At 36.6% G+C, this 18,970-nt stretch overlaps 1 protein-coding gene across 20 annotated transcripts in view; it reads right to left on the minus strand.

Moving 5' to 3' along the window:
• Window positions 1-18,970, minus strand: part of GALK2 (galactokinase 2) — a 140,117-nt gene that overhangs the window by 91,395 nt on the left and 29,752 nt on the right. For 9 of the 20 annotated variants that reach the window (XM_082453023.1, XM_082453020.1, XM_082453022.1 and 6 more), the window contains 2 exons: window positions 16,075-16,198; window positions 8,654-8,800 (listed from right to left, as the gene is read on the minus strand). In XM_082453023.1, the coding sequence (XP_082309149.1) occupies window positions 8,654-8,800; window positions 16,075-16,198 (271 nt within the window). Of the gene's footprint in view, window positions 1-8,653; window positions 8,801-11,681; window positions 11,773-13,045; window positions 13,064-16,074; window positions 16,199-18,970 lie in introns of those variants that run through there. The other 11 variants (XM_082453028.1, XM_082453010.1, XM_082453013.1 and 8 more) reach the window with 6 other exon arrangements.

Genomic DNA, 18,970 nt, shown 5'->3' on the forward strand with positions numbered 1-18,970 from the left:
AACATTGGTAATAAAATAGTGTGTGCAATACTGGGATACCAGGAGTCCACAGAGAAGACACAGTGCACTACTATGCAAACTTGTTAACAACCATATTAATTGTCTGATGTTCAAGAAAACTGTTTTAAGTATTTTCATTGTATTTCTAAGTTACTTATTTAGTGGAATTTTTTACTGTGTTTTTGTAAGACTGTAGGACATTAGAGGTTCTGAGTTGAAGAGCAATGCATTATAATTTTTCCTATTTAAAATAATAAGAAATAGGCCTCCACTTAATAATTTTGTGCAGAACATCTAATTTTTGGAATGGATTCCTGCCATTAAGTGAAAGATGCCTGTATTTTCTTGGATTCTTAGATTCACCCAAAACCCATCAACAAGCCTCTCCCCAGGCCTTTCTGATTTGGTCAAACTCCAGCAGCTCATCTGTTCTCAATCTCTAACTTTGACTCATTGAATCTCTTCTCATGTCTTCATCTTCCAGTTCCCCCGAAGGCAGTCATTCGGGTCATCCACTGCCCCTCTTACCTTTCATTTCATTCACCCCTTCTCTCTGTCCTTTTCTTAATATTTACCAAAAGAATATATGCACATAATCTAAAAGATCAAAGGAGCTAAAAGGCTGACATCAACAAAAGCAATCCCTAGCTCTCGCCCTCATCCCCAATGCAGTGTGCCAAGAGTCAAACACTTTCAACTAGCTCTTGCTTTAAATTATCAAATAATCTGAGTAAAATACTATCTTCTAGGTATCCCATGTTAAATTTCACCTACTGCCTTCTTATTATGGTAAAGGAGAATTTTAACTGTCTTACACTCACCTTTCACCCAATCTTTCTCCACAAATTTATGCTGAAAAAGTTTGGTTAAATCCATATTCAACACATTCAAACACATCAGATTTATCAATTCTTTATTTTCCTGATAAGATTTATCAATTCCATTTTTTCCCTCCCTCTTCGGGTTCTAATCTGCACAGAGTGTTTTCTAAGCTTCTGGGTGTCATGGATGTTATGTTGCGATTTCTCATCACCAGTGTTCTATAAATACCCAACTGCTCTCTGCTGTATTAGATTTCCCATCTCCAAGTTCCCATGTCATCTTCTTTCTTGGTTTACTCCCTAGTTTTGGTGGATTATGTGCTGTAGACTTTTAGATTTTGCATGTTTGAGATTATTTTAGTCTATCCTTAAACTTGATCAATTCATTTATTCTAAGCTAAAATTCATTCATATTTTGAAGACATTACTTTGTTGCCTTCTATCTTCCAAAGCTATTTTTAATAAAGTAATTTTCATTCCTGTTCCTTTGATTGTGATCTCTCCCTTCTTTTCTTGTGCTCTCTCAATCAGCTTTTAGTGTTTTCTACTAATATTCAAGTTTCAAAATTCCCAGATGATATACTTTGGGTTGTTTTATTTCTTTTTTTAAATTAAATTTTTTTGATCTTTAAAATTTTTTTCTTTTTTTAAATTAAAAAATTTTTTTAACTGAGGTATAATTTGGTTTGGTTTTTTTTCATTATTATGCTGAATACCCAATGAGCACCTTTCAAACTGAGAACACATGTTTTCATTTTGGCAAAATGTTATTCTAAAAAATAATTTTCTGGGAATTCCCTGGCAGTCCAGTAGTTAGGACTTGGCGCTTTCACTGCCGTGGTCTGGGTTCAATCCCTGGTCGGGGAACTAAGATCCCACAAGCCGAGGCAAAAATAATAATAATAATATTATTATTATTATATAATTAATATAATGATGTTATTATTATTCTAATGACTGTTTACTCTGTTTCTCCTTGTATTTCTGGAATTTATCTATAAGTTTTCCTACCTTTCTCTCTCTTACTGTCCATCTCTTTTTTTTCCTACTTTATCAGCATTCTTCCTATCTTTTTACTGAACTTTTTATTTAAGCTATTGTATTTTTAATATCCAAAAGTTCTTCTTATTGTTTGTTCCTTTTTTTAAAGCAACATTCTTTTTTCAACATTTCCTTTTATCTCTCTGAGGACACCATGACTTCTCTGAAGGATTTTTCTGCTCTCAGCATTGTCTGTTTCCTCTGAGTTCCTTTCTTCTTTGTTTACTTCATGTTGGAGGCTTTTTTCCAAAGTCCGACTATCTTTTTTAAAATTTATTTATTTATTATTTATGGCTGTGTTGGGTCTTCGTTTCTGTGCGAGGGCTTTCTCTAGTTGCGGCAAGCGGGGGCCACTCTTCATCGCGGTGCGCGGGCCTCTTCACTATCGCGGCCTCTCCTGTTGCGGAGCACAGGCTCCAGACGCGCAGGCTCAGTAATTGTGGCTCACGGGCCTAGTTGCTCCGCGGCATGTGGGATCTTCCCAGACCAGGGCTCGAACCCGTGTCCCCTGCATTGGCAGGCAGACTCTCAACCACTGCGCCACCAGGGAAGCCCCCGACTATCTTTTGATGCCCTATCATCTTTAAGAGTGAGTCACTAAAAAGCTGATTAAAAGCTTTGTAAATGGGCTTCTGATATGGTCATAGGGTAGCTGGAGAATTTTTGTGGAAGGGGGTCACCAAACATCAGTATCTATAGGTCTTTTCTCTAGGATGGTTCAGTTTCCTCTGAGAAGGATCTTCCAATATTCCTGGTGGGGTGTGCAGTGGTGAGGCTGCCAGTATGCTAGAGCTGACCAGAGGAAGGGAGTTGCACTGTTCAGATGCAGAATGCCCTTTAATCCCCCAGTTTTCAATTCTATTCTGGTCCTGCCTTTCTCAGGGCTCAGTGTCCCCAAGTCCAGATAATCTTTGTTTCTCCAGAGACTCCTGCAAAGATGGGGGGGAAAGGTCTCCTTATTTAGCCAGGTAAGAGTGGACTCTGAGGGTCTAACTGCTCCTCATAAAGACTTTCAAATAAATTCCCACCCCCCATGTCACCCTGCTTCCTATGATACCCGGTGCCTCTAATTCCTAAGCTTTTCCAGAGAGCTGTGAGTCAGCTTGCTTTCCATCTGCACCTCCCTCCACAGGCACTTGGCTCTGATCTTTCTACTCTGCGAAGTCATGCACCATCCTTCCACCCACTTTCCATCTTTGTATCGTGTGGTTTAGGGTTATTTATGTCTCCTTGATTTATCAAAGATGGAGCTTCTTTTCTTGTTTTCCCTATTGTTTGGGGATGATTTTTTGAGAAAAGAACAATGAATGAGAGGTAAAGAAAGAGTAGATATGTCTTTATTCTGTCATTTTGAAACCAGAAGTCTCTAGCTTTTTCTATTTCATAGGTCTTTTATCACATCATACTCTTCTGTCAGTTACATTTTGATTCATAATTTGTCTTCCAGACTTTCTAGGTAACTAGCCATCTTATTTTACTGGTTTCAGACATGCAACATTTAGTTTATTAGTAAATTAACAAGATCCACATCTATTTATCATATCCCATTTGCAGTAATTGTTGTCTGCAATTGAATTGGGTACTGAATTTACATATAATTGGGAGGGGATTATTTATCATTTGGAAGGGCATTAGTTACCAATGTCTCGCAGGACATTTTCTTATCAGATAGGCGGGCTATTCTCTGCTTGCCTTCCTGTCCCTCCATTCTCACACTTCTCTGTACCCCAGGAGACTGACTTCTGTGAACAACTCCCCTAGCCCATCGCCATTCGCTGCCATTCCCACCCATCTCACTCTCCCTACCTCGATGCATTTCTGGCAACATCACGCTATAGCCGCAGCTCCTGAAGTATAATGGCTTCTGGCTTAGAAAGTGAACTCTTCCTAGTTGGTTCTCTTGATCCTGGTCACACCTCTATAAATAGTCTATTAAACTCCTTTCAGTTATACCCTGTGTGCCATTTGTTTCCTATGGAGACACTGACTGATACTGTACATCAGCAAAAAAAAAAAAAAAAAAAAAGATTTTTGAACTAGCTCATCTCTAAAGTCCCTTGAGTCTCGTGTTCTATGATTTTTATGAGTCAAGTATACAGTTGGCACTTAACTAAAGACTTTGGACAAATTAGGGGCTTCCTTTCAGTCAAGATTCCATCTTACTACAGCAAAGAATCTCTCCAAACAATTATGCTCAGCCCCTAGAAAATATAAGAATTGTCAGTACAACTTAGACTAGCATGGAAAACTAGGATATACATATTGTTCCCTTTAGGCAATGGAGTCAGATAGTTCCGGTAAAGTACATTTGTTTTTGTTTTTGTTTTTTTAATTTCTAAAAAATTGAGGTATAATTGGCATATATTATATTAGTTTTAGGTGTATGACATAATGATTCAATATTTGTGTATATTATGAAATGAAATCACCACAAGCTTGGTTAATATCCATCACCATACATGGTTACACAATTTTCTTTTCTTGTGAGGAGAACTTTTAAGTTTTACTCTCTTAGAAACTTTCAAATATGCAATACAGTACTATTAACTATAGTCACCATGCTATACATTACATCCCCATAACTTATTTATTTCATAACTGGAAGTTTGTACCTTTTGACTCCCTTCACCCATTTCGCCCACCCCTCACCCCACACCTCTGGCAACCACTAATCTCTTCTCTGTATCTATGAGCTTGGTTTATTTATTTTTATTTAGATACCACATAAAAGTGAAATCATACAGTATTTGTCTTTCTCTGTCTGGCTTATTTCACTTAGCATAATGCCCTCAAGGCCCATCCATGTTGTCATAAATGGCAAGATTTCATTCTTTTTAATGGCTAAATAATATTCCATTGTATATATATACACCACATCATCTTTACCCATTTATCCATCAATGCTCATAGGCCATTTCCCTATCTTGGTTGTTGTAAAAAAGGTTGCAGTGTACATGGAGATGCATATATCTTTTTGAGTCAGTGTTTTCGTTTTCTTCAAATAAATACAATGCCCAGAATTGGAATTGCTGGATCATATGACAGTTCTATTTTTAATTTTTTTGAGGAACCTCCATACTGTTTTCACAGTGGCTGTATACAAATTTACATTCCCACCAACAGTGTGTAAGGGTTCCCTTTTCTCCACATCCTCACCAACACTTATTATTTCTTGTCCTTTTTATCATAGCCATTCTAACAGATACGAGGTGATACTGCATTGTGGCTTTGATTTGCATTTCCCTGATGATTAGTGAGTTTGAGTATCTTTTTATGTGCCTTTTGGCCATCTGTATGTCTTCTTGGGGAAACTATCTATTCAGATCCTCTGCCCATTTGTTAATTGGATTATTTGGGTTCTTTGCTATTGAGTTGTATGTGTTCTTCATATATTTTAGATATTGACCCCTCGTCAGATATATTATTTACAAATATTTTCTCCATTCAGTAGCTTGCCTTTCTATTTTGTTGATGGTTTCCTTTGCTGTGTAGAAGCTTTTAAGTTTGATTTCATTCTATTTGTTTTTTGTTTGTTTGCTTTTGTTTTGTCTTGTTTGCTTTTGTTGTCTTTGCTTTGGGGGTCAAATCCAAAAAAAATCATCACCAAGACCAATGTCAAGGAGATAACCACCTACGTTTTCTTCTGATTATGGTTTCAGGTCTTACATTCACCTCTTTAATGCATTTTGATTTAATTTTTGTGTATGGTATAGGATAGTGGTCCAGTTTTGTTCTTCTGAATGTGACATCCAGTTTTTCCAACACCATTTACTGAAGAGACTGTCCTTTACCCATTATGTATTCTTGGCTCCTCTGTTGTAAATTAATTGACTGTATATGCATGGGTTTATTTCTGGGCTCTCTATTCCGTTCCATTGATCTATGTGTCTGTTTTTATATCCAATACATTTGCTATTTTTGACTTTGAAACACAGAGATAGCCAGAATTAATGCCAAAGGTTCAGTGTTTCTTTTTCTTTATCTTTTCTTCTTTTCCCTTAGATATTCTACCATCAGAAAGCCAGGAAAATGCAAAAAATAAGTCTCACCAATCCTCCCTTTAAAAAGAAATGAATTCCTTGACCTCAGCCCCAACCACAAACACTGAATTATCTCTTTTTCCAGGCATATCTAGACTTTTTGTATCCACTGAAATTTTCTACTTTCTCACCTCTCATAAACCCTTCACTCCATTCCTATTTTAAACTGCTCTTGCCAAAGTTTTCTTCAACTTCTTTGATGCTGAATTCAATGGATATTTCTTATCCTCATCTTACTTAACCTCTCAGCAGCATTTGACACCACTGCTACTCCTTTCATGAAGTATTCTTTTGTCTTTGCTGTTGCCCATCTTTTCTAGTTTTCCTCCTATCTGATTACTCCTCAGTCTCTTCAGGTAGACATCTCTTCCTCTGTCCATCCCTCAAATGTTCATGCTTGTGGAACTTGTCTTATTCTTCCTTATCTTTGTGCCTACATTCTTCCACTGGATGTTCTCCTCCACTCCTATGGCTTCAAAAATCATTTATATACTAATGACTCTCAAATGGACCATCTCAAGTCCAAATATTACTCCTGGCTTTCAGAGATATTGTTTGTAACTAAATAGTATAACTCCATCAGTGTGCCCACAAATTCCTCATATTCAACATTTTGCCTTCCCCTCAAACCTATTTTTTCATCTACATTCCTTATCCCAGTGAATCACACCAAGCCAGAGACCTGGGTATAATCCTTGACTCTTTGCTGTCTCACATCCAATCAACAATCGAGTCTTATTGATTCTGTCTGAGATGTACCTTAAATCTATCATCTAATTCTCTCCCCATTATCACTGCCACTTCCCTAGAAGTGGCATCTCTCTACTGCTAATACAGTTACCCTCAAGTCTAAATTTTATAATAGAGCCAGGGTGGTCTTTTTAAAATATAGATATGATTGTGTTATCCTCTTCCTGAAAGCTGCAATGGTTTTACAAACTGCTATCCAGATAAAGCCCAAATTCCTCAACACTGGTTTACAAGGCCCAGCATCTGGTCTCCTACCCTGTCATTCAAATTAGTATATGCTTCAGCTAAATTAAGCCTCATATTTCCTCCAACAAGCCATGATCACTCTTACTCTAGATATTTTCACATGATATTTCCTCCGCCTGAAACATGCCTATCCAATGTTATCAGTGTTATCATGCTATCAGTATTTCTTGACTAACATCTATTAATCCTTGTCTCAGCTTAGATGTCCTATGTTCTCTAAATGTGGATTAGATCTGCTCCCATAGCACACGACTTATCCACTTATCACACTCTCTTACAGTTGCCTATTGACTTGTCTCTATTCCCCTCTTTAGATCATAAGTACTATGAGGGTTAAAACTATACCTATTATATCACCAATGCCTTGAACATTAGCTGGCACAAAGTAGTCACTAGATAAGTAATGGCTGAATGATGAACAAATGAATAAACAAATAAACCATCAGATTAAACACAGTGCCAGTGGAAGCAGATTTTACATAAGGACTTATTTTCCCTTACTTTCTCTCTTCTCAAACAACAAATAACAACAAGTAAGGTAACCTACCTCCAAATGAGCCATTGCTTACAAAGGACTAATTCCTGTATAGTTACACATGACAGCTAAAGAGAATTCTATCTGAGCCTTTGCTTTCTCCTTCATTTTTCTTTTCTCTTACATACAAAATTTTCAAAGTGAAAGTTTAAGCAGTCTGAAGACTAAAGCATGTGGGTGACTTTCTCTTGATCTGCCTGATGCCCAGTCTATATTCCTAAACCATCTGTAAACTTGGTAGTGTATGTACATGAGATAAAAAAGAACCTATGATAATATTTTATTTGAACCAGAACTCCAAAACATTAATTAAAGCTGAGCACACCTGCCCTGAACTGCAAAGTCGGAGATTTATGTGAACTTGTAAAGTTGAGGCTTTCTGACCTATTGTAGGATTTATGTCTTCTTTAAATAAGTATTTCCTCTTTGCAATGCAATATTTTTTTTAAAAGTTTGTTTCAGTGACTAAGCTGCTGGCATAAACAGATATGCTGTTCAGTTCCTTTATTTCCTGGTCTTTACCCTTTTTACCCACTGCTTGTCAAGTATTTACCTGAAGGTTCTGGGTGAAAATAAGTAGGCCCAATTATGAAGCCTAGAATTTCTTTCTCTAAAGTTAATTTGTTAATGAGGTGATCTAAAAAGATAACCAGGGGCTTCCCTGGTGGCGCAGTGGTTGGGAATCTGCCTGCCAATGCAGGGGACACGCGTTCAAGCCCTGGTCTGGGAAGATCCCACATGCCGCGGAGCAACTGGGCCCGTGAGCCACAGCTACTGAGCCTGCGCGTCTGGAGCCTGTGCTCTGCAACAAGAGAGGCCGCGATAGTGAGAGGCCCGTGCACCGCGATGAAGAGTGGCCCCCGCTTGCCGCAACTAGAGAAAGCCCTCGCACAGAAACGAAGACCCAACACAGCCAAAAATAATTAATAAATAAATAAATAAATAAATTTTTAAAAAGATAACCATGCATTCAATCTCCCTAGTTAATCTAAGAGCATTTTGATACAGCTCTTCACATATTTGCTTACTCTTTGGAAGGTATCAACTACCTTGTGGTTTATCACAAGCAGAACTTAAGTTACAATGCATGCCCATGTGTGCAGTCCTTTCAGGTAAGACAAAGTTTTTCAATTGAAGAAAGGTGTTCTAATTTTGAGATTTGGACGCTAATACTTTAGAAAGAAAGGGTTCTGTCAGGCTAACTCATTCAAATTGGTTACCTTGGATAGGTTCATGCCCAGCACTGTGAGTGTCACCAAGCCAGCGCAACAGACCAAAGCACTGGAGCTGGAGAGGCCAGAACTCGGTGGGATGTTTCCATCTACCAAGCAATTCATTCCAGTCACGTCACTAAGACCAAAGTGTTCCTAAGAATAGAAGGAAAAATAGCACTAGTAACTTTGGTTGGATTCAAGGAGTAGCGGAAAGTTCTTTCATTCCTCAGAGAGCAAAAGTCTATCAATGGACTTATTATGCTACTTATAGAAACAACTTGTGCAATTCAATCTAGCTGAGTCCATACATGAATGACATTTTATTTAATGGCTCTTGGTCACAGGGCACTATAATCGGAAGATTAATTTTTACTTTGTTGAACAAAAAGCTACTGATCCATTTCCTAAAATTGCTTTGAATGATCTTTTTCATGAATATTAATTGATTTGAACCAATATGTAAAAATATTAAACAATTATAATTCAAGTAGCAAGACAAGAAATACACAATTATTAGTGAGGCAGGTTAAATCTCTGTGTAGCACATCCCAACACTCTGTCATTGTAAAAGTCTAACACTAAGCCGTGGTTTGTTTCTATGGAGTATTTTATGGAATACTTTTCTTCAGAGGACCTTCCAAACTTTCTCAGTTCTGTTTTACTTATGGAAAAACCTAGGCACCAGCAGATTAAGAGACTTTCTCAAGATCACATATAGGGAGCTGGAAGTAAGATCCAGGTCTCTGATTTCTGGTTGAGAACTTCTCACTGTGGTCAGAAACCCGGGCCAGCATATTGTCACTGTGATTTAATGTAAGTCAGCTATATGAGGAAATCCAGATTTTTACTAGGGTTTATAGATACAAATTAGCCATATGGTAGCTTTCAAGACAGCCAAATTAGAATTCAGCCACAAATGAGAATGCAGACTCCAAACAAAGCAGGGAAACTCTATTTCTACAAATAGGAAAGTCCAAAGAAATAATCAGACTCTGATCTCAAGATGGAAAGCTCTAGGATACTTAGATGAATACCTAGGATGAGGACACTTAGGATGATATCATATCATATCCTTTGTAGTTTAGGATTAAAAATAAATTCAAAAAATTAAAAAATTAAAAAATTAAAATAAATTCAAGGTCATCTCCTCCTCAAGAAAAAGTACCATCATGTTTACAAATTACTCAAACAGCTCAAGACCAAAGTAAAAATACTATTATATTACATAATTATGCATTTCATCATACATATTATTCTTCAGAGAAACTTCAATAAACTAGTTAGAATAGCCACAGTAACAACAAAACTCTGCAAATAAAAGACTGGTTTTTTCCTTTTTATTTTTTTTGTCTTTTTTTCCCTAAGCTGGTAAAACTCATCCACCACAAAAGAAGAGATTCAGTTGGATGTACTTCTCTTCTTGATTTCAAACCACCTAAAAATTTCCTTTCCAGAAATACAAACAAATTATAAACTAAAATACCGCTGCTGCCAATGCCCTTTCGTACAGAACATCTGACAGCTTGTTTAAAAAAAGTCCTTGGAGAACGCTATATATTTAACCATGAACTGATCCACAGGGTGTCTTGAATGTGAATCATACTTACAAACTTATCACGCAATGTTTAAATTACACTGTACAACAGATTCAAAATGCAAATGGGTTTTGCCAAATTCAGTAATAGTGCTATCCCAAAAGGATAACATGTTCAATTTAATATAAACAGATTATCCTCTGGAACTTTCTCGTATTTGAATTTGAAGGTTTCTGAACAGGCTAACATTTAAATTACTTCTCTGCCAAACATTTATTAAACAGACCTGCTTTTGCACATAAGTTGTCAAATCGAAAAGGAAGGCTGTAAGACCTGAAATTCTCAAATACAACACAAAGCAACATTTGTTCTTTAGGTCACTTTATCCATATGCTATAAAAGGCATGTTGCTATAAGGAATATGAAATTGCATTTGCCAAGCAAATGCTTCCAAATACTGTAATTCCCACTAATGCATGTGACAAGCCAAATGATTTGAAAATTTAAAACCTGCCAATAACTTTTCCTGTAAGTTGTTACCATGTGTCTGGGAGAAAGAAAGGAAGGAAGGAGGGGGTGGGTAGGAAGGAAGGAAGGAAGGAAGTCTAAGACCAGAACAACGATAATTAGAGTACAGGACTATACATCAGAAATAAATGTGATGCATATCTGTAATGGATATGCCACTGAGTCCTAGGCTACTCATAACAAAGTTTCAAATAGGACCACCAGGCAGTAAAGAACACAAGCTCTGTAAAACATGAATTTTAACAAACAAATCAAATTGACTTAGCAAATCAATTTTCTTTTTGTCCTTCATACTTTTTTAATTAGGAGAGAAAGTGGAAATTTTTCATCTTCTTGTTCTTGTACATGACATTAGAGATGTTCAAAGTAATTATTCAGTGTTTCTAGGAAATACTTATTCTAATAATTTCCACTACATCTTTTTTTAACCCCATCTAAAATAGTAATAACAACACTAAGTTGCCATTTATTTAATGCCTACTATGTGTCAAGCACTGTGTAATCCTTGCAACAATTCTTTGTTGGGATAATAATAACATCATTTCACAGATATCAAATCTGAGGCTTAAGAAGTTAAATCAACACAGCAAGGTACAGCCCAGATTCAAATCCAGGGCTGTCCAGCTCTAAATCCTATTACAGTATACACCTATACATCCCTAGAACAAAATGTAAATAATATTACTAGAATGTATCTTTCGAAAGAAAATTTGAACAAAGATTTGAAAACTAGAAAGGTATCTGTCAGATGCACCTGCACCTGCCTTATGAACAGTCACTACAGCCCCCTATGAACACCACCCAGAAACAGTCACATCTACCCAATTCCCTGAAATACATTATTTAGCAAAATAGAACAGAAACATCAGTTAGCATTGAAAGGAGACAAAAATGATAGAGTAAATAAAATGTCTTGATATAATACACATCATAACCTCAACTGCTAGTAGGTGCCTTATAAACTGATTTACCTGAATTCCTTTAAATCCACATAAGAAATAGTTGTGCCACAGAGGCTTGGTTTTGTCAATCTGGATGTTATTAGCACTAGTACTGAAGTCCCTGCAAAAGCAAAAGACACCGTTAATTCTAGAGGCTTTGCGCTACAGAATCGATGGCTGACTGCTGCCATCTTGTGCCAAGACAATGACACTGAAATTTCATTTTCCATTTACTCCCCATATTCGTACTTCACAGTCTACAAAAACAACAAACATCTCCAGCTGCTAAAAATTAAGAGAAGTTGTAGTGACCTTAATAACTAAACTACTTTCAACTGACCCTTTTTATTTCCTGAAAGGGAGAGGACCCAATATATTTTAGCATAATCTACACCACTTTTTATTTCATGATGGTCCTTATTAAGTTGGTGTAAACCACATAAATGCTTATCCTTTGGGCCTGCTGTTTGGCACACCTCTTACTAGAACAGAAGTACTCAAAGCCTCCTTTCCCCACACTTTCTACCACCCATCAGATTTTACATCTGCACAGTTTAAGAAGGAACAAACAAAACAAATAATGATTCTAATGGATCATAACTCACTGAATAAAATAAGATTCCATGAATCTACACTGATATAAAATAACAAATGAATAAACAGCTAAATGAAGAAGAAGGGAAAGCTATTCCTTAGAGCAAAATGTCAACTAATAGAAGAAATGACGGAAATTGAAAAATCACTATTTGGCAAACTCCATAATTGTTTCAGGAAAGAATCATCAAAGGATGCTAAAATTATTGAGTAAAAATTTGATGAGAAACAAGATATTTATATAAATTTGAAGTATTTCCCCACCAGATACTAACTGCAAAGGGAAAAAAATCGTAACTTTATGGTAATCTGGCAGACAACTCAACCAAATGATCAAAATTAACAACAGTTAAAGGAACATCATGTGCCTCCTTGATATGATGCCCTGAAGACACATCAGTTGACATGTGGGAATTCTTTATATTATTTCTGTGACTTCCTTGAAAGTCAAAAGTTATTTCAAAATGAAAGATAGTAGGCTTCTAAATCAGCCAAAGGACAAAATATGTGAAATGGGGGGGAAATCAATTTAAATGTGAGGAAATAAGTAACATTCCCCATATTGACTGAGTGCTCTTCATATAGTTTACTAAATACCTACTATGTGCCAGTCACTGTGGTAGGTGCCTTCCATGCGTTATCTTAATAACATGGACATATCATCTCCTAAGAAAAATATTGAATGACCACTTAAGTGTGCGAGGCATTCACAGGAATATAAAGGTAAAAGGCAAAGGGCTTATCTTTTAAGCATCTGTAATCTAGCCGAGACAGCATGAACACAAATCATGATCACATACCACTGTCATGTGATGGTGTGTAATATGAGGTGGGATGCAAGGCCAAGAGGGTATCTTTTGGGCTGCACCCCGCAGGCCTGCAAACCTTGTAGTTGCCCAGCCTTGAGACCGAAGAAAGAGCCTGGAGACAGTGACAGAGACATCAATGGTTTATTGGATAGAGCATCTTACAGGTCTGCAGCAAAACATCCTGCAGCAACACCCCATTGTGTACGGCAGACAGAAGGCAAGACATGGCAGCAATCTTCGCTACTTGGGGAGAAGGAGGCTACCATTTATAGGTGGAATTGAGGTCAGGCTGGCTCATCAGTTACCAGGGAAACCAGCAGCTGGGGTAGGGGGCAAGCACACGGGTAGTAACTGATTAAGCTCTATAATTAGGGTACAGGTGAAGCAGGGACTGGTAGAGCAGTGGAAGTACAGAGAGCAAGAGAACAGCCATCTTGAATGACCTGACCATACAGCAATTTCTATAGTCAGCACACTAGGGTGGAAAGGGGAGGCTTTCCTGGAGGCTCAGAGAGGTTTAGTGACTCTCCAGGGACACACACAGTCTGACTCCAGCTCACAAGCACTTTAATATCACTCACAGGAGTTAAAATTTATTGCCTAGAGTCAACAAGAAGTCACAGAATTTGGAAAGTAGAAAAGGTTATGTTAGCAAAACTAAATGAGTTCTGTTCCTAGATAAGCAGATCTTGGAAGTCACCACAAAGAAAAGAAAACCAGGAACGAGTTGGAGGACAGGGGTGGTGGTATACTAGGAAAAGTAGAGGAGGGAATTTGCACAAATGTAGGAAGCTAGATGAGAAACATCAAAGCAAAAGCTAAAAAGTGCCAGCTCCTTCAGAATTAGAAACATAGCTTAAAAACCACAACATGACGCTAATACACATTTATGAGAGTGGATATAATTTAACAAGACATGTTAGCAAAGATGTGAAGCAACTGGAACTCTCATACACTGGTGGTAGGAATGTAAAATTATACAAACACTTTGAAAAACAGGCAAATTCTTAAAAAGATAACCCAACAGTCCACTCCTGGGTATTTACCAAACGAAACATGTGTCCACACATAGATTTGTATACAAATATTCACAGCAGAATTATTCATAATAGCCAAAAGCTGGAAATGATCTAAATGTCCATCAATGATGAATAAAGAAATTATGCAATGCATGCTAGACAATATGTGGACAATTCTGGGAGGCATGCTGCATTCTTCCTAGGGGTCCTGATGGAATGAAGCCCCTTACCTACAGCAGGAGCTACCTGCCTTGATAATTCACCTCTGCTTCCCTAACTCAGTCTCCATCCTCTTTTAATACTGCTCCTGGGATCATTTCCCAAACACCTCCTTCCAAGTCTGTTGCAGGCTCTGCTTTTGTGAAAAAAAATGGAATGCCCACATTCACCATGGTGGGAATGTTAAGTGAATCTGAGTAAATCAATATGACAAATTATGGTACCCAGTTTTAAAGGTTTACAATGACACAAAATTATATTTGAGATAATGTAAGGTTTTCTTTAAAGGGTCTGAAATGTACATAAGATATATTCTCAATCATGCAAAATAAATAGAAAAAAATATCTTTTACAATAAGTTTCATATAAAAGTCAGGAATTTCTATTACCTTGCATAACTTGGTATAGACACACATAAAATACTTGCTGAATGAATGAATATTATTGCAGGCAAACTGTCCAATGAACAATAAGCCAAGAATATAATGTACCAATTATATGCCAAGATCTTTTTTTATAATTAACAAATCAAATCCATCATAATATATTATAAGCGAGTAGGCCTTATCCCAGGAATGCAAAGACAGTTCAACATTAGAAAATCCATTGGTGGGGGAAAGTGGCAGTGGGGGTGGGGTGGGGGGGATGTGGGATGAATTGGGATATTGGGATTGACATGTATGCATTAATATGTATAAAATGGATAACTATTAAGAACCTGCTGTATAAAAAAATAAATAAAATTTTTTTAAAAAAGAAAATCCATTGGTGTAATTCGTAATTTTTTTTAACTGATCTTCAATGCTCAATAGACATTTAATAAAATCCAAAATCCATTAATGATTTTTTTTAATCTTAACAAACCAAGAATTAAAAAACAACAACAAAAAAGTATGTCCTTAACTTGATAAAGCATATGTACTAGAAACATACATCTATTATGTTCCAGACACTATGTTTGACACTGAGAGTAGAGCATTGGAGAGGCAACAGTACCTGAAGTCACAGAGCTTACAATCTACTGGAGGATACAGGCAAGTAAGCAGATAATGACAATACAGCATGTTAAGATGCTATGATGAGAGAATTAGAGGGAGCCCTAGTAATGTAAGAAAGGCCCCAGCCCTGACTTTGCTAGAGATAGTTAACCTCAATAGATGATAAACACCTTCAGGGCAAAGACAGAGTTATTTTCATCTTTTTTTTGACCCAGTACCTAAAACAGTGTCAGACACAGAGTAAGTCTTCAGTAAATGTTTCTTAAATAAATGAGTAAATGAACAAAATGAACACATATTAAATAGGGAAACTTAGATTCTTTTGGAAGTCAGATACAAATTATCAATAAATTAAGTGATTTTTTATAAATTTGATATCTCCTAAAGAATTCATTAGGGGGCTTCCCTGGTGGCGCAGTGGTTGGGAATCTGCCTGCTCATGCAGGGGACACGGGTTCGAGCCCTGGTCTGGGAAGATCCCACATGCCGCGGAGCAAATGGGCCCGTGAGCCACAATTACTGAGCCTGCGCGTCTGGAGCCTGTGCTCCGCAATAAGAGAGGCCGCAATAATGAAAGGCCCGCACACCGTGATGAAGAGTGGCCCCCGCTCGCCGCAACTGGAGAAAGCCCTCACACAGAAACGAAGACCCAAAACAGCCAAAAATAAATAAATTTATTAAAAAAAAAAAAAAAGAATTCATTAGGGTACAAATACAAACACACATACACTCACACACACAGGCACACACCCCATTACACACAGTAGCAATTCTAAATACTCACAGGTACAAGGGATTGGTATTGGCCAGCTGGAGAACGTGTGTTTTCACAGGTTCCACAGCTATTAACATATCTTGTTCTACAGCCATAGGAAGAACAGAATATCCACAGTAATCTATATGCTCTCCTAGAATAAAGAGAAAGCATTTTTTTATCATTGCTAGCATATGAATCTCAAGTAAGTTGACATACAAGAAAAGCTGGACCACAAGGCAGGATTTAACAGAAAATAAAAATACTAAGGGCAGAAAGTGATACAATTTGCTTTCTCTCACTAACATCTGAGCCAGGAACTTTTGCTAGAATAAATATTATATATTAGTTATTAGTTTCTGTTAATTTTTCAACTTCTATAAATATTCACAAATTTTTTCCACTTTCTAATTCATAGTAATCACCTTTGAATATTTATGTTTAGTGACTAGTTATGTGGAGCATCAAGAAAAGCATTGTCTCCTTTCTCTGTTGCTCATTTGTATTAACTTTTTAAATATGAACAATGGAAGCCATTAGCACCCTCTCACTTATAATAACATTATGTGAGTCCCACTCTTTTCCTTACTAGCCAATGAACTCAGTAAAGGTGAAGTCTTTATTTATCTTTGTGGCCTAACCAAATGCCTAACATATTAGCTTGGCACTGATTAGCTGTGTTAAATGTGCTAGACATAGCTAGGATAAAGAAAAAGCTAGAAAAAAATTTAACCTGCACTATTTTACATATAATAAGCAAATATAGAAAACAAACTATTCTCTTCTCCTTTTCATTCTAATTCCTCTATGAATCACCAGCAGGAATTTTTTTTGCCTATTATACCACAATGTTTTCTCCAAAATACCATTTAAACTCAAGGTTGTTATTCATCAGATTTAAAAACAAAATAACAATTCAAGAAAAATGGGCTAAGCAAGCTCACTTATATTTCCCCAGGACAGGTTTGTATATCTGATTGTTCTATGGCAGACATTGAGCAACTAAGAAACATAAAATGAATAAAAGACAATTCAACTGCTTAATTACATTTTTAAATAAATATTATTCTACATATTATTACAAGTAGCAAGTCTTTTGTTTCTATATTGATGTGTCCTTTAAAATAAGAAATTAGGGTTTTTTTTTTTAATGGATTGACAATGACAGATGGAGAAGCGGTTTTCAAAATTGTCTCTCTCCCGAACTTCCTTCAAAAAGACAATAATATAAAACGGTGGTTCACAAGTAGAAAACACATATTTAAATTAGCAGAACTGAAATCAAAGAGGAAATCAAGAAATACCTAGAAACAAATGACAATGAAAACATGACGACCCAAAACCTACGGGAGGCAGCAAAAGCAGTTCTAAGAGGGAAGTTTATAGCAATACAATCCTACTTCAAGAAACAAGAAACATCTCAAATAAACAACCTAACCTTACACCTAAAGCAATTAGAAAAAGAAGAACAAAAAAACCCCAAAGTTAGCAGAAGGAAAGAAATCATAAACATCAGATCAGAAATAAATGAAAAAGAAATGAAGGAAACAACAGCAAAGATCAATAAAACTAAAAGCTGGTTCTTTGAGAAGATAAACAAAATTGATAAACCATTAGCCAGACTCATCAAGAAAAAAAAGGGAGAAGACTCAAATCAATAGAATTAGAAATGAAAAAGGAGAAGTAACAATAGACACTGCAGAAATACAAAGAATCATGAGGGATTACACTACAAGCAACTATATGCCAATAAAATGGACAACCTGGAAGAAATGAACAAATTCTTAGAAAAGCACAACCTTCTGAGACTGAACCAGGAAGAAATAGAAAATATAAACAGACCAATCACAAGCACTGAAATTGAAACTGATTAAAAATCTTCCAACAAACAAAAGCCCAGGACCAGATGGCTTCCCAGGCGAATTCTGTCAAACATTCAGAGAAGATCTAACACCTATCCTTCCCAAACTCTCCCAAAATATAGCAAAGGGAGGAACACTCCCAAACTAATTCTACGAGGCCACCATCACCCTGATACCAAAATCAGACAAAGATGTCACAAAAAAAGAAAACTATAGACCAATATCATTGATGAACATAAATGCAAAAATGCTCAACAAAATACTAGCAATCAGAATCCAACAGTACGTTATAAGGATCATACACCATGATCAAATGGGGTTTATCCCAGGAGCAAGGATTCTTCAATATACGCAAATCAATCAATGTGATACACCGTATTAACAAACTGTAGGACAAAAAACATATGACCATCTCAACAGATGCAGAAAAAGCTTTCGACTAAATTCAACACCCATTTATCATAAAAACCCTCCAGAAAGCAGGCATAGAGGGAACTTACCTCAGCATAATAAAGGTCATATATGACAAACCCACAGTCAACATCGTGCCCAATGGTGAAAAACTGAAACCATTTCCACTAAGATCAGGAACAAGACAAGGTTGCCCACTCTCACCACTATTATTCAACATAGTTTTTGAAGTTTTAGCCACAACAATCAGAGAAGGAAAAGAAATAAAAGGAATCCAAATCATAAAAGAAGAAGTAAAACTGTCACAGTTGCAGATGACATGATACTATACATAGAGAATCCTAAAGATGCTACCAGAAAACTACTAGAGCTAATCAATGAATTTGGTAAAGTAGCAGGATAAAAACTTAATGCACAGAAATCTCTTGCATTCCTATACACTAATGATGAAAAATATGAAAGAGAAATTAAGGAAACATGCCCATTTACCACTGCAACAAAAAGAATAAAACACCTAGGAATAAACCTACCTAAGAAGACAAAAGACCTGTATGCAGAAAACTATAAGACACTGATGAAAGAAATTAAAGATGATACAAACAGATGGAGAGATATACCACGTTCTTGGATTGGAAGAATCAACATTGTGAATA

This window comes from Balaenoptera physalus, assembly GCF_965194825.1.
Source record: "Balaenoptera physalus genome assembly, chromosome: 2".
Lineage (NCBI taxonomy): Eukaryota > Metazoa > Chordata > Mammalia > Artiodactyla > Balaenopteridae > Balaenoptera > Balaenoptera physalus.